The 16,302-nt window shown below is 35.6% G+C and overlaps 2 protein-coding genes across 2 annotated transcripts in view; one reads left to right on the top strand and one right to left on the bottom strand.

The window, feature by feature from the left end:
- The window catches only part of LOC134847719 (elongation factor G, mitochondrial-like), a 540,091-nt gene that overhangs the window by 129,439 nt on the left and 394,350 nt on the right, over window positions 1-16,302 (bottom strand). The window lies entirely within an intron of this gene.
- Window positions 598-13,827, top strand: LOC134847736 (uncharacterized protein KIAA0930 homolog). The gene is made up of 7 exons (XM_063864930.1): window positions 598-2,574; window positions 8,128-8,265; window positions 8,335-8,383; window positions 8,457-8,699; window positions 10,966-11,276; window positions 12,991-13,089; window positions 13,378-13,827. The coding sequence occupies exons 1-7, from the start codon at window positions 2,421-2,423 to the stop codon at window positions 13,635-13,637; spliced, it is 1,254 nt and encodes a 417-aa protein (XP_063721000.1). The 5' UTR covers window positions 598-2,420; the 3' UTR covers window positions 13,638-13,827.

The raw sequence follows: 16,302 nt of genomic DNA on the forward strand, positions 1-16,302 counted from the left end.
CTGTTTTAGATGGGACAGCTCTACTCTCGATTATTATTGCTACTGAAATTGCGAAAAGCAATTTCCCACTGATTTTTCTAGCAACTTTCCCGCGATTGTCACTCGATCGTTCTGACTTCTCTTTTCTGATTTTCAGTTATCGCGAGAAAATCGTGCATGACAGGTTCCATTCGTAATTTTGAAAAATTAAATTTCACTCCAAAATCAAGTGTTTTTTGCTTCTCTCAAGGTCAAACTTCCGAATATGACCGACTGGCACAAAGCTTCTGACATCTGGAAGACCAAGAATAAACACGAGCGATGAATTCAAGAGCAGGAAACTGATTTAATTTAAGTTCCGAAAACGAATTTAGGCTAATTCAAAAACATAAATTTCGAAAAAATCAACATGTTTTGAAAATGGAAAATGAGGCAACTTGAAAAATTAAATTTAAATTCAATTTAACTAAAAGATAACTTTAATAGAATGTTCCAGAAACCTTAGTCGGGTGCCGGACATCAAGCCGACGGGACTTCAAGCCGAATTGTAAAATTAGGGACTTCAAGCCGAATAATTCCTTATAAAGTCGTGAAATATGAACAATTTGAAAACTTTTTTGAAGAATTTCTGAATTTCATTATCTTTCTTCACTAGTTATTGGCGTTTGCATATAACTTAAGCTTCCAAATGATGTTCCGGAAAGTTGAAAAGTAAAACATGGTTGAAGGTATTTATCATGTTTATAATTTATGCATTTCAAAAACCGGCTGATGTTATTGACGGATGCGAATCACAAGTGATGCATTGTCATGAATAACGCTTATTATGGACTAAACTTGCCAAAATTTTAGAAAAGCAACATTTTGCAGATGACAAAATAGCGTTTTGGGGTGCTTGTAAAGTTTTAATTTCGGCTTGAAGTCCCTTCGGCTTGAAGTCCCGTCGGCTTGTTGTCCTAGACCCACCTTAGTCTAATGATATAATCATGATGTAAATTTGGCGGTAATTTCGAATTTGCAAACTTCTGATTGGTGGATTTTTATGATTTTGTATAGCATTCTCTTAGGATAATTTTATGATCGAGGATCATTTTACAAATTTTTGATACTTTTAAACCTGATGTTGCACAAATGTGCGAAAACGTTCGTATTATACAACTTTAATTCCATCTAGAAGTTTTAGTTAACTGTACTAGTTTTGCAGTAACGGAGCAGTTTCGGACCGTCGAGTCAATTAGTCAGGAAAGTTCTTCAATGAAGCAGGGTAATGGTTCACTTGAATTTCTAGTTGTCTGGCATGCTGCACCCAATTCTTGTATTCTCCATCAGAATCAGAGACAACTCTACTCAATTAAATCACGTTGGCCAATTACGAATAGCATTTTGACGTGAAGAATTTTTTCGAGCGTGTTTGCCGCAATTGTAGAATTCGCTTTTCTGATTTTCGACTTGATTTTGCTTGCTGCGGAAAAACAACATGAGGGCAAATTCGAAATTTTGAAAAAAAATGAACCGAAAACTTCTCAATATGACCGACTGACACAAAATTTCAATGCGAATCATTTTGATTTTCCAATCTTTTTAACTTAATACTTTGGTCTTTAAGTTGTTGTACATACCAGATGTTGCTAGTTATAGCGAAAACGGTTGTATTGTTTCATTAAATTTCACTGAGTTATAACTTTTTTAAACAGATAAAAGGTATGTTTATTGCATATGCTTCAGTTTAATTTTGCTAATTGACATGAAAAAGTTGAAGATTTCAAGAACTTTAATAAAAATAAGGTTTATAAAGTTAGTTCCAGAAAGTTACTTTCTTTAAGTTCTGAAATTCTAGTGGTTTTGACCTGGTGAAATGATGAAGGACTAGTGAGGTATTTTCGGTTATCATGATTAACGCGTACTCCTGAAAAAGTTTCCATTAAGCAAATGAAATTTTTATAATTTGTAAGTTAAGTTCACGCTCATTTTAAATGGTTTTCATCCTTTCGTTTTTTGATTAATCAGGGAAAGGCAGGAAAAGATGGCATACCCCGTATGTTTTGATCTGAAGTTTCATGGCTTGATCTGATTACAAATTGAAGAAAGTTTCAGATTTTTTTCACAAATTGTACTTTCCCGAGACAGATTAAATAATGTTACTGCTGAAAATGATGTTGCAACAGTAGTTTGATTAATGTATTTGCCCGCGGTGTCATAGAATATTTCGTGGGATTTCATTACTGTTTATGTGAGGCTCTTCTCGAATATCGGATCAAATTTGTTTACCGTTTCTTGAACCATATTATATTGCATCATATTATTTTGACTGATTTTCATTAAGTTTGTCAAAATGACCTGTCAGAACAAACGAAATGTTTGCTCTGCAGTTACAAAGCTATCAATAATCGCGACATGAGAGAAACCTTGAATTTAAACATAGAAGTACGTCAAGTAACTCCATGGCAGGTTTTGTATGCATCGATTCAGCAACTGCGAACACTGCCATAGAATATGCTGCAGAAATGACAGCATCAGCAAAGACCGAGCTGATCAGCACTACGTTGAAGAATATTTATCTTAGAAGGCAGCGAGCTGCCTCCAGGAAGATAGCAAGTAAGTTACTAAAAATACGATATCAGTTTGAACGTATTTTGCTTTGCTCTGGCCTGCGTGATAATGTGTGATGATAATTGGTTGTTTATTTTATTCAATGTTTGACTATATTTTTCACTTGCGAGAGCAAGTTGTTAGTTATCGAGAACTATACATTTTTTCTGAAAACAACTTTTACATGTTAAAGGTCGACACCTTGTTTTATGGAAATTCGACTAGCTCCAGGCACATTCGAACTTATTCATTGGGTAAAGCGAATGATTTTGAATCAAAAGGTCTGATGCTCATTCCGGCATGTTTGAAAACAAGGTCCGGCCGGTATTCGATCTCCAGACCTTTTGACTCAAATCATTCAAATTATTTTTTTTGTCCCAATCATCTTATTTTGCGTCGTGTGGAAGCAAAAGAAAAGGTTTTATGATTTTTCCGTTTCAGGAGGGGTGGGGTGTAAAGGTTTCGAGCTTTGAGTCTTATTATTTCAAAAAAAATTATTTACACTTGCGATCAGCTTAGTGTATGATTACGAACCTTATTTTTTTCTAACCTAACTCGCAAATAAAAGTGTTTATTAAAAGTGCTCACATGGAAGTTTCACTGTAGCATTGGAAATTGCATATCATCTGTTCTCCCCTTTATTTGTGGCTAGTGTTCGATGCATATAAAGCTTCCGTGGTGTGGGAGACTTGAATCTCTAGTTCGCAGGTTCGAATATCAGCGGTAGACGTGTTTTTACTAATTCGAGGCTTATTTCTTATTTTAATTATTGCTCTTTAAAGAGCCACTTTTTGTGTTCTCGCAAGTGTTTGCGAAGCAAAGCTTCGCCTCTGTGTTTATTTTTATGGGAAGTTTGTTTTCGGCTCAACGAGCGACTACCGAAGTATTATCGGCTTACTGGCCGCTCGGCCAGGATACCTAATGCTTATTTGACGCTGGCAACTTCGTTGTTTGACTGTCGTTTCTTAAAACATCGGTTGAACACAACGTGGGAAATTTTTCTAGATGTAGTTTTTTTTCGTATACGTTGTTTTAGTCTCATTTTTTATCCGCTAGCTTGCAATACTATTCATACACTGTATCGAAAGTATTGCAAAGGCTCGTTTTGCCTCTGTGTTTAGTTGCTCTGAATGAAACAATTTGAAACTTGGTGGCGCAGTTAATTGTTTTGCAAGATTTTTGCGATTTGCAAGTTATAAAATAATTTTTGGATCATGGCGTTCCTAATAAAACTTTGCCTTTAAAAAATTCTAATATCAACGTGTATTTATGAGAAATAAATCAATGGGCCTTCACGGTAGCTTTTTTTGCTAACGGCTTGCCTAATTCGTTTGTTTTTGTTCTTCCGACCATTGAAAAATGTAGAGGAATTTTGTATTCGGGTGTGTTTTAGTTTTTTTTTTGCTTTCAGTTTTCCATACAAAATCAGGTACCACAAATAAGCATCGGAATGGGTCCAGTTACATATTAAACCACTTTGAGTTGTAATTGAAACGCCATTAAAATATTTTGGAAAATTTTTTCTTTGTGAAAAATTGGTTTAAAATTTTTGGTTTTTGGTCTAGCTTCAAGTTAATTAGGTGAGTCTGCAGGAAAACTTAGTTTTGCACTAAAACTAAGCCGTGGAAACTTATTTTAATTGTTACCCTTGCGATAATCAAGGGTATCACAACCGGGTAATTGACTTTTTCCCGTTCAATTTTGTCCACAGGACTCGTCTGGACTCATCTCTGCCTTGTTTCATTATGTAAACAACTCTCTTAGCATTCCTGGCCAAGTTAGCCTAGAGATAACGAATATGCCTGGGACGGCAAAGGTCCTGGGTACGAGTCTGATCAGGGCCTGTTTTTTTTTCAAACGGGAAATTTTTTGTTTAAAAAATTGTCGGCCAATTACTTGTCTGTTTTCGGCTTCCTTGTCACAACTTGGAATTGTTTTATTTTCTACGCGCATTTTTTTATAGTGTTTTTAGTGTTAGATTTACGCCCATATTTTGTAATTTTTTTTCATTGGCCCCATATTTTTTTCTTTCTTTGTTATTTTTTCATTTCAGCCTTATTTTGATCGGCTTAATGACCTAATTTTGGGACTCTACAAGATCAACACAAATTTAGCTCTTCCTTCCGCAGGTTGGTTGCATGCTATCAATCTGATTGATAAAATCTCATTTTTTGGAAAATTTTTCCAATTTTTGTAAAAATTTTAGTTTTTCTCAGAAACTTCTGATTTTCAAAAAAGAGTACCGATTGAAAGACCGTTTATTCCACTGTGTGCCTGAGTACTCCCCTAAAGTCTTTTTTTTTTACTTGACCCCTCTGTCTATAGCCTTCGATATATGACCCCTTGACCCCTCTGTCTATAGCCTTCATAATTTTGATGTTCTTTCGTTTTCTCGAAAAATGCCTCTCTCAATAATGAGTTTTTGGTTTCAATGAATAGAACTGTTTTGAAAAGCTCCACTGCATTCAATTTATGGGCCTCAGAAAAGTAAAATTTTTGATTTAAGACCGTTTTGTGGATCTTTTTGTTTTTTCTCGAAAACTAACCTCTCAAATCTGATATTGTGTTTTCAGTGAGTTAACAGGTATTGGGAAGCTCCTCTGCATTAGTGGACCTTAGCAAAAAGTTTTATACTAGAAGTTATCGCTCTCTGAAAAGTCACATATTGTGATCTTTTTTTTTAATTTTTAAGATATTCTGGAAAACTACCCAGCCATACCTGAGATTTTGGGATCAATTCTCAGAACCGGCGAAGGGAAGTTCATTTGCTTATGCGGCTATGCACTATTTTTTTTACTCCAAAAGTTTTGGCCTCGGAAAAGTAAAAACTATGATTTTTTTTTAAATTTTGTTATGGCCTTTGGAGTGTGCCTGAGTACTCCCCTAAAGTCTTTTTTTTTACTTGACCCCTCTGTCTATAGCCTTCGATATATGACCCCTTGACCCCTCTGTCTATAGCCTTCATAATTTTGATTTTCTTTCGTTTTCTGCAAAAATGCCTCTCTCAATAATGAGTTTTTGGTTTCAATGAATAGAACTGTTTTGAAAAGCTCCACTGCATTCAATTTATGGGCCTCAGAAAAGTAAAATTTTTGATTTAAGACCGTTTTGTGGATCTTTTTGTTTTTTCTCGAAAACTAACCTCTCAAATCTGATATTGTGTTTTCAGTGAGTTAACAGGTATTGGGAAGCTCCTCTGCATTAGTGGACCTTAGCAAAAAGTTTTATACTAGAAGTTATCGCTCTCTGAAAAGTCACATATTGTGATCTTTTTTTTTTTAATTTTTAAGATATTCTGGAAAACTACCCAGCCATACCTGAGATTTTGGGATCAATTCTCAGAACCGGCGAAGGGAAGTTCATTTGCTTATGCGGCTATGCTCTATTTTTTTTACTCCAAAAGTTTTGGCCTCGGAAAAGTAAAAACTATGATTTTTTTTTTAAATTTTGATTTTTCTCGAAAAGCACTCTCTTAAATCTGGCTTATTGGGTTCAATCAAAATCACAGGTTGCGTGAACCCTTTTTGAATAACGTTTCTGTATAATTTTGTCACACAAAAAGCTATGATTCTCGGAAGTGTCAAATTTTTGATTTGTTGGCCGTTTTTTTAAAAACTTTTCTCGCTAACTATCCTGCCAAATTTCATATTATAGGTGTAGTCGATTGAACAGGTTGTTGAAAGCCTACCTTTCAAGTTACCTTTGCGGAGTTTGTTTAAAATGTTATGGCCTTCAAACAAGGCAAAGTTTACTTTGACAGTGTTTTGGAAACTTCTTGACATTACGCGAAAACTACCGGGCCAATTCTCAAGTTGTGTTCAATCGAGAAACCCGGCTTTCGAAATCTTCTCTCCTTAAGCGGCCATAAACTGCTTTTTGCAGAAAAATGTTATGGATTTTGGAAAGCCGTTGAACGTTTTTTTAGAACTCTCGACCGCTTTTCAGAAAATTTTTGATTTTTCTTAAAAAAATTACTCAATCAAATCTGAGATGAAAAGTTCAATTGAAAAAACGGGTTGCGATAATTTTTCCTGCAGAAGCAGCTATTTCTTGATTTTTCTGTAAAAGAAATTCTATCTCCTTGGGAAAATTGATTATCTCAAAATTTTTCAGTCATCTCACTGATTTAAGTAGAGAAGCTAATGTTTTAGGCAAAGTCCAATTTTTGAAATTACACTTTCCGTGCCACATCAGTATTGCAAACTCATTCATTATTAAACACGTACCTCCAGTTTTAGTTGGGCCTGTAGTTGTTTTTATCGAGACTCCCGAAAAATTGGTTCACCTTGTTTTTTTTTCAACATCTTGAAAATATTTTTAGACTATGTTTTTTTTTAATGTTTGTTTTGTATTGCTCTGCGTTACCTCTGTGGGTAAAGTTAGTTTTGCAAAATGTTTTTGTTTTTCTGGCAATTTTGCTATAAAACTGTTTAACAATCGGCCGCTTTTGACTATGACGGTCGCATTTGCCTAATTTCTATTTTTTCGTTCAGATTTTTTTATCATACCACACAAAAAAACGACACTAATTTGAAAAATATATATATTGTACTTTTGTAAGATTATGGTCGGAACGTTCTGTGCTACTTGCACAATAACCGCCTATCCTTGTTTCCATTTGTTTTGTTTCCGTTTGTTTTTGTTTCCATTTGTTTTTTTTTGCAATTTTTCTCCATTCTTATTTTATAATAAAGCAATGTATAGAAAGTATAATCTAATTGAATTGAAAATCCCATTTATCCGATCAAAAATATTCTTTTATTTTTTGCAGTTCTTATGTAGTGGCTTCTTGTACCCTCTATGTCTTTATGTTACTGACGTATTTTTAAAAATGATTTAATTGAACTATTCTATAAATGAACTGTTCTACTTCGTATTTTAGACTAGTCTTTTTCGTGCTTTTTTCCTGTGAAACCACTTGTCCAACACAACGATGAATTGTTTGATAGCTGGGTTTATAATCACTTTAAGTTAAGCGTCGAAATCTGCACATTTGGACGAAAGGCTTCCGGGGCTTGAAAGTTGTTTTTGTAAACTGGAAATTGTCTGAAAAACTGATTGTCCGAATGTCGTGTCGGCTTTTTTGTCGGTGTAGTTGCTACGGCACAGGTTTTTGTATGGTTTCAGCAATATTGTTTTTCACATTTGATTTGATATCTTCCTCCAATGCTGCTGGCGATTGGGTTCGAAGTTGTAAGGTTGTGGAATCCGATACTTTAGAACGTGTCTTTGAATTTTTTGTCTTCTCGTTTGCTTTTGAAAGCAATAAATTCAATCTGGCGCATAACCAATTAATTTAATGCCAAATGAAAGGACAAAGGAATTTTTGACAATGTGTCTTTCTTAACCTGGGTTGAAAATATCAGAAGAAATTTTTGGAATCTCTAGATTTTTTTAAACTTTAAATGGATGTTTTTTAAACAAGTTCGTTGCGTGAAATTTTACGTTGAACCTTTGTCAATGAATAAATGTGTATGTCTTTCGATGTTGATAGTGGTTTTGCTGAGCTTAGCCAATCTACCAGTAATAGCTAAATAATACCTAACTTCTGTGTTTGAGATGGAGGCAGGTCCACTTCGAATGGTTCCGCAGACTTCGAAGATTTGGGAGATTTTGTTGCCTTTTGGCTGACAGCATTTCAGAATTTATTTCTCATCCCGCGTGGCAATCTAAATGACGAAAGTTTTCATCTTTTCGGTAAACTTTTTTTGAAATCTATTTTTAGTCCTCTTCATTGCAAAGCATAAATTAAGTTGTTTTATTTAGAAAGCGGAGATGATGTTTGCTATATTGTGGAGAAAATTGTAGGAGAAAAGTAGGTAGTTCAAAGTAGGCTTTGTAGATTTGAAAGAAAGATTTAAGAAGGAAAACTGAATTTTCTGTTTTAGTGGTGGCTTGATACCTGCTGTCTCGGTAAAGAGATTCACAGATATCAGCACAACAGACAATCTGCAGTCAGTGTTTAGTGCAACAATTGATTGGGAGGAGACGACTTACTTGAACCTGTTGATACACCTCTGTAGATTCAAACTCAGTTGCGGGATCTTGGAGAAGGGACGGTCAAGTGAGAAAGGAAAGTCGCATCATAAGCACCGGTCTTCCAAGCTCCATCTCAGAAAGCATTTTCTGGTGTAAGTCTTCAGAAAGCTATGAAGGAACGGTCAAGTTTGAGCTATTTATCAGATCTCAATATGCAGAGAAAATTAACGGTTAATTGGGTTTGAATGGAGGTTAAATTTCGCTTATTTAGGTTTTGTATTTGGTCTTAAACTGTTTCCCTTAGGTTTTTGTCCGCTTGCAATTGGCAACCATTATCAGTTTGTAACATACAAGGTGAACCATAATAAGATAACTTGCAGCAAAAGACAAATCGCATTAAAAGACAATTGACTAAAAAGACAACTCGCAAAATACCCACCGCCGCAGTCGCGCCAGCGTGTTACATGCTTGCCCACAGAGTAAGACTTTACATGAAAATAAAAGCCAGTTATCACCTGGATGCGCGCGTAGTGTGACCACCGGCGACCATGAACCGAAGTCTTAAATTGCAGCTTTCCTTAAATTTTACGACTTGTCTTTTTTGTTGTCGCGGTATCCATGTGCGTAACGTTTTAAAATAAAATCACCGAATCATTTGTGCTGACGTACTAATTATCTGGAAACTCAAATTGACCTAATGGTTGCTTTTACTGGTAACTACTAATTGTCTTGGCAGCATACTTTTGTTTTAAATTGGTTGTAGATTTCGGTTTTGGATTTATAAAAACGGCTTAGTCGCCATTGCATTATTTGACAACTGAAAAGGTTTCTTGGCGTATTTATCGGGAATACTGAACTTCTTCGAGTTCCAAAATGTTTCATAGCCCAAAGTTTTTTTTTGGCGCAACAGTCGTCGGCGAAGTATTATTGGCTTTGTTTTCGCGGCATAAATTTTGTGTCGATGCTTATTACGCACAAATAGCACTTTAGCTTCAAGGTAGCATGGATCTGTAGCGTAGAGGTAGGGAGACCCGCAGCAAAATAAGAGGGTTCGAACCTGAGCAGGGTCGGATGTTTTTGATGAACTTTTTCGCATATTAGTTAAAATGCGTCTGCTCCAGAAATTGACGCATGTTAGTTGGCAAGTTCCCTTTTTTCAAATTGACTGGTACTGCTAAAGCGTCATAATTGGCTTGCTTCACTTAGCAATTATGTAGACTCATAATTGACGTGCGTCATTTGATAAATTTTTGTAGACTCAAAGTTTTGCCCGTTCAGTTTTTCCCAGTTTTTTTATCGGTCATATTTTTGCTTGTGTATGCGAAGTGCAACTTCGCCTCTGTGTAAAAGGAAGGCAAGCTCCACTATCGAATATCAAAAGTGTGAAGATCACAGAAAATGGAATCGACTTGAAGTTTCGAAAGTGTAATTGAATTTTCAGGTTTCCCTTCGAATTGAACCATTTTTTTTATTGATCTGGTTTTCTCAAATTGGGTTAGTGTTATCAAAAAAATTGACTATCATAAATGGTTCTAGAAATTTCAAAAATTTTAAGATCATCTGTTCTTTCGTTTTTATTCGAAAGCTTATATTTTTTTAAAAGTTTTATTTTTCTGTTTACTTGCTTTCATTGACTCTTTTCCATTTTTCTGCTGTCTGTTGGCTAGTTTTGAGCATGTGTGCATTGTGTGTCTTTCTATTCATTTTTTTTTAAAATTGTTCGCTGTAAACTTTTAATTTCGTTTTGTCTTTGGCTCTAAACTTTGTTTAAATGGTTACGGCTGATCCAAATTGTTTTTACACTTGCGATCAGCGTAGTGTATTATTTTGAACCTCCAAATAAAACTGTTCATTAAAATTGTTCACTTGTTTGGAAATCTCGCTGTAGCATCGGAAATTGCATAGCATCTGTTCTCTGCTTTATTTGTGGCTAGTGCTTGGTACATATCAAGCGACTGTGACTGAGTGGTTAGTGTTTGAGACTCTAAATCTCTGGGTTGTAGGTTGGAATCTCAGATTAGCCGAATTTTTACTAAATCGAGGTTTATTTCTAATTTTTCCTATTGCTTTTTATAGAGGCTGCTTTTTGTCGTGTTCTCGCTAGGGTTTGCGAAGTAAATTTTCGCCTCTGTGTAATATTTAAAAAAGCGCAACTATAAGGGCTACATGAAATTGATAGAGCTTAAGTGATGTAATATGGTCGATAAAATTAGAAATTTTCGTTTCATTAACGATGCTGGTTGTTTTTATCGAGCTGTATGTTGATATAATTCTTAACTTCACTGTTGCTGAGTCTTAGTGACATTTATTATTTTTGCATATATAAATGATTCTTTTTGCCTCTTTAACTCATAAATTAAAGTTGTTAAAATCTTTTTCAACCCTTGATTTTTATGGCTAACAGCATGTTGTTTGCAGAACCACATACGCCTCACCGTTCAAACACAGAATGGACAAGAAAAGTAGTCGCAATGTGTTGTCTTTTCCAAATGTGTACTTCTTAATCGACGATTTTGAGAGTGCTTGGGACAACGTGACTCTATCTCAGGGCCAAGAGTTCTGTGTGGAACTCGTAGTTGAAATCGACCCGAAGTTTCTACAGATGTATTCGAGAAACGCAAGTGATGCAAATGGTTCTGAACATGACAGTTCAAATGGCACTACTCCCGTTTCAGAAAATCTGACGACAATATTTTTGGGCGCATCTTCTTTCTCTCAAATTCAAGAAGGTTCGTCGACAATGACGTGTGCAGAAATTTTTTTGGGGGTGGGTTTCGACGAAAAATTTTTGTCCACCTTTTTTTTGGTCCACCAATTTGATTTTCCGAGCTCTCCGATAAAAAAAACAGAAAAATCGGTTTGAATCTGTTTCTAAGTGCTTTAAAAGGTTGGAAACGTAAAAATTAGCTCATACTTTTAGGGTTTGAAGATTACTTTTGCGAGGTTTTTCGATCCGGTTTCAGGCGATCTAAAGTATCAAAATCTGCATGTTTTTGCGATTAGCTGGGGCTTCTCGCTTCATTTAAAACTTTTATAATCCAAGTTACTTGTCAAAGTTTTTTTTGTCAAGAGATGCGAATGGTAGTATCCTTTTCGTCCTGAAGTTTTGTCAAGATCTGGACGAATCATGAAGATTTATCATCATTGTTGCAGCGTTTTTAGGTTGTTTCTAGCACAATCGTTATACTTTAGGCTATTTTAATGAATTTTTCTTTTTAACGTCAAATAACAAAATTTTGAAATTTGTGTTACAACTGTTGTTTTACTTGAACAGTACTGATAACCTCTGTGACTTCAACCGTTAAAGAACAGTACTGATAACCTCTGTGACTTTTTAGCCAGTTAAAGAAAAAAAAACTGGCTAAAAATGAGTTTTTGAGCACTGTTAAAAAATAATTGACCAAAAAATTTTTCAGCGTGCGCTTCGCCGTTAATTTCAGTTATATTGGCGTCGAAGGCGCTTTAAGAAAACTTTTGTTGTTGGCCAGCCAAAAATGGATCTCGTAATTCGATTTGAGTTTGTTTTCTAACATTTTCGACTAAAACATTTACACTGATGCGTGCCGCATCAAAGCGAATAATCATTTTAATCGCACATGCTAAGCGGCATGCATGCAAGTTGCTACGCCCACTATTTTTCGAATTCTGCTCCGCGCCTTTTTCGTTCTCTACATACCTTCGGCTTCTTGCTTTTACTTGCTACTGGTTTCTGGTTCTTTTCTTTGCAACTCCGCCTATTTGGGACGGTTATATAAATTGAGAATTTTGAATGCCGTTTAATTGACTATCAACGAAGTCATTTTGATTGTAAAGTTTCCGTGTTACTTGTTTGTTTTTCACTTGAAAACTCATTTGGCTTAAAAAGTTTCGGCTTAAGCGCTTGATATAGCATGGATATAGTATAGGCGCTCAATTAATAGTTTTTCGGGTCATTGGTCGTCTACTCAAGTATTGTCTACGAAGTTCCGGTAAATTAACGCTTTCTCATTTTCTTCTTAAATGAATTTCATTCGGTTTATGAAATTTGTGGTTGATGTAGTCAGTTTTTTTCGGCTTGTGGTCTCATTTTCGGTTGTCTACCTTGCAATGCTATGCTTGTGATGAATCGAAGGTGGTCGAAACTCCAGTTTGCCTCTACGACATTTATATGAAAAAGTGTCTTTCTTGCTTAATTTCCAGGATTGTGCGCGCCAAAAATCTCAATTTTCAACCAAACCTTCGTGCAGGTCCCTGAAACGACATTTTAGGCCCATTTTGTCAAAAAAATGGCAGTAGAACAGACATTTTGACAGCCTAACATGCTTTTAAAGTGCAGCGAGAGCTCAGAAAATCAATTTAATTGGCCTAAAAATTATAAAATTCACAAACCCCCTTGCGAAACTTCAGATCCCACCCTAATTTTTTTCAGAGAAATGAAATTGTGAATGGTATTGTTTATTTTAGTTTTCAAAAAGCGACAGTCTTCTTCGAATATCTTATCAACTGTGACCACAATGTTCAACAAAAAGCAGGAAGCACCGACAGAGTTCATAAACATGACAGGTCGGAAATAGTCTTTTTCTTAGATTTTTCTTTGCTTACAACACTAGTCATTACATCTGAGGTTTGTGTGAATGTCTACGAAAATGTTTTCATTGTTTTTTTTTGAAGTATTGTCTTTAAAAATTGGCAAAAAAATGAAATTTTGTCCATTCCAAATTAAAATTTTGATTTTTATACCTCTTTTTCATAGTCCCTTTTCATGTAGGCGCAAATTAGTTTGACATAAGTTTGTTTTATATCATAAATACGTGGATGATAAGTCGGATAATCGAAACATGAATGTTTTAGGGCCAAACAAAGTAGGCAAGGCACAAGTAGCAGTTTCCCCTCTTCCAAATGAGAACATGACAACACCAGAAACATGGGGACAGTTATTCGAAGAGTTCACCGATGTCGCCGCATCGAGCACGACACGAATCAAAGAGCCACCTTCGCTGCACTGTGGAATCACATACGTATCTGTACCCTGTGAACATATAATGAGAATGATATTCGATTCTCCGAGGGAACCCTCGTTGCTGTCAGCTGCAATGCAGCCTGCCACATGAAAAATTGTACGGAACTTAAACTGTGTAAACTCCTCTTTCCTTTCCCAGACCCTCTTCTTGCATTTTTACTAAAGCATTTTTTCCATTCTTACTAAATGTACAATTGAGAGAGAATTAGCATCCCAAAACTGATTTCCTGTTAAAGGTCACAACAGGCTTTTTATGTTGCTACCTGTGGTTAAAAAAAAACAATTTAGAAAGCATTTTTTCTTCATGTAAAATTTTTCTAGGACTTATGGGAAAGGGAATTTGGAGGAGATTCGTGCTAGCTACCGTAGTATCAATAAAGTTTATTTTATCTTGAGTTAGTTAGTTAATTTATTTATTACGAATTTTGAATACATGAATAAAACTTCAAGGCATCGTTGTTTAAGAGTAATGAACGTAGTGAGTACTCTTATTTAGGTCTCGGTGATTTGTTCACGCTCAACTTTGATTTTTCGCGGTTTGGCTTGTGATTTTTTTTCAAGTTCAGTGCGTTTCCATTGTTGAAAAGATTGCAAACTGAACTATCGAACAGAAAAAGTGTAAAGGTCACGAAAAAGGCGATTGATTTCTTATTTCGAAAGTGGAAATTATTTATCAGATTTCCCAGAGAAATAAAAGTCTTACCTATTGATCCAGTTCTCTCAAATTGGGTTATTTTAACTAAAAAGTGTTCATTACACAAGCTTGGCTTTTTTCCAACCTAAGTCGCAAACATTGTTGCGCAAGAATGTGTTCATTTTGAAAGTGTTCAATTTGATCAATAGCCAGCTATTGAGTGTAGCCAATGCTAAGGATATTAACACATACTTTTATATTACAAATTCCTGCTTGATAAAAAAAAGGTATTCTGACAATGTATGGGATCGTTTTTTTTAAACGCTTTGGGAATTTCCCTTTTTCTTCAAAACTACTTACCCGAATTTCAAAAGAGCGGTTTTAATGGTAATTCCGGTCACTCCCCTGTTTGCCTGCATACTCCCCTAGTTTCTTTCTACCTTACCCCACTTTCTACAGCCTGCGAAATAGTGTGTGGGGAGAATTTTTGACCCAATTTTTGGATTTTTTTGTTTTTATCGAAAACTATCCACCCGAATCTCAAGTTTTGAGTTAACTGGATAGAAAAGGTTGTGGAAAGCTCCCCTGCATAAGCGGCTACGCCCAATTTTTTTACACAAAATGTTATGGCCCTCAAAATAGTCAGTTTTTAGATTTTTTTTATCATGTTAACTTTCACACTTTTCTCTGAAATTACGCTCGCAAATCTTGATATTTTAGTTGCAATCGAACGGACGGGTTGTGGGAAGCTCCTCTGCTAAATGATTACGCCTAAAATTCCTGACACAAAATTTATGACCCTCCAAAAAGTCCGATTTTACCGTTTTTTCAATCTTCTCGATTTTTCTCAACTACCCTTCCAAATCTGAAATTTTGGTTTCAATTAGTAGAATGGGTTGTGGGAAGCTCCGCTGCTCGAAATATTACGCCTAAATTTTTTTTAGACAAAAAGTTAGGATCATTCGAACAGTCAACTTTTCGTTCTGACCGTTTTTTTTTTTTCAATTTTTTTTCGATTTTTTGTTACCCTCGCAAATCGGAGGTTCTGGTTTCAATGAGTAGAATGGGTTGTGGGAAGCTCCGCGACTTAAACGATTACGAGTTAATTTTTATACACAAAAAGAATTGACCCTCCGAAAAGTCGAACTTTTGGTTTTTGATTGGTTTTTGAAACTTTTCAACTTTTCTCAAAAAGTACCCTCCCAAATCTGCGATTTTGTTTTCATTTGGCAGAACGGTTTGTGGGTGGGACGCTCTCCTGCATAAACGGTTACGCTTATCTTCTTTTACAGAGAAAGTTATCACCCTCGGACCGTGGAAAAGTTGAATTTTTGACTGTTTTTTGAAAAATTTCGACTTTTCTCAAAAACTACCGTCCCGAATCTGAGATATTGGTTTCATTGACGAGAGAAAAGGCTCTCTGTGCAAGCGCTCATATTCAATTTTTCCAACACAAAAAAGTTTGGGCCTTCAGGAAAGTCAATGTTTTGATTTCTTGTCCGTTTTAAATTTTGTTTCTCGAAATCAACTCAACCTGATATCAGAGGTTTAATCAAGGCAACAGGTTGTAAGAAGCCTCCGCTCATAAAGTGTTACGCATTTAAGTTCGAGCAAGAAACATGTTTCTGGGAAAATTTCAGAATTACAAATTTTGTCACCCATTTTTTAATAGAGCAACAACCAAGGCTTCGGGTGAAGCTCAATGCATAAATTTTTTAAATAACCTACTTCAACCCGCATCAGTACAGCAAATTCAAAAAATATCAAAAAAGAAGCACCTCCAGTTTTAGCTGGGCCTCTGCTAGCTTTTTAGTTTTTTAAGGTATCTTGGATTTGTTGTGTAGAGGCAGGGAAAGAGACCCGCAACAAAATAAGAGGGTGCGAACCTGGGCAGGACCAGATGTTTTTGTGAACTTTTTCATATACTAGTCAAAATGCGTCCGCTCGATAAAATGAGACATGTTAATAAGTAAAAATAAAAAATTTCAAACTGACTGGTACTGCTAATGCTTCATAATTAGCTTGCGTCACTTAGCAATTATCTAGGCTCATAATTGGCGTAGGTCACTTGAGAAATTTTGTAGACTCAAAGTTTTACACATTCAGTTTTCAGGTTTTTCCA

This window comes from Symsagittifera roscoffensis, chromosome 6 (assembly GCF_963678635.1).
Source record: "Symsagittifera roscoffensis chromosome 6, txSymRosc1.1, whole genome shotgun sequence".
NCBI lineage: Eukaryota > Metazoa > Xenacoelomorpha > Acoela > Convolutidae > Symsagittifera > Symsagittifera roscoffensis.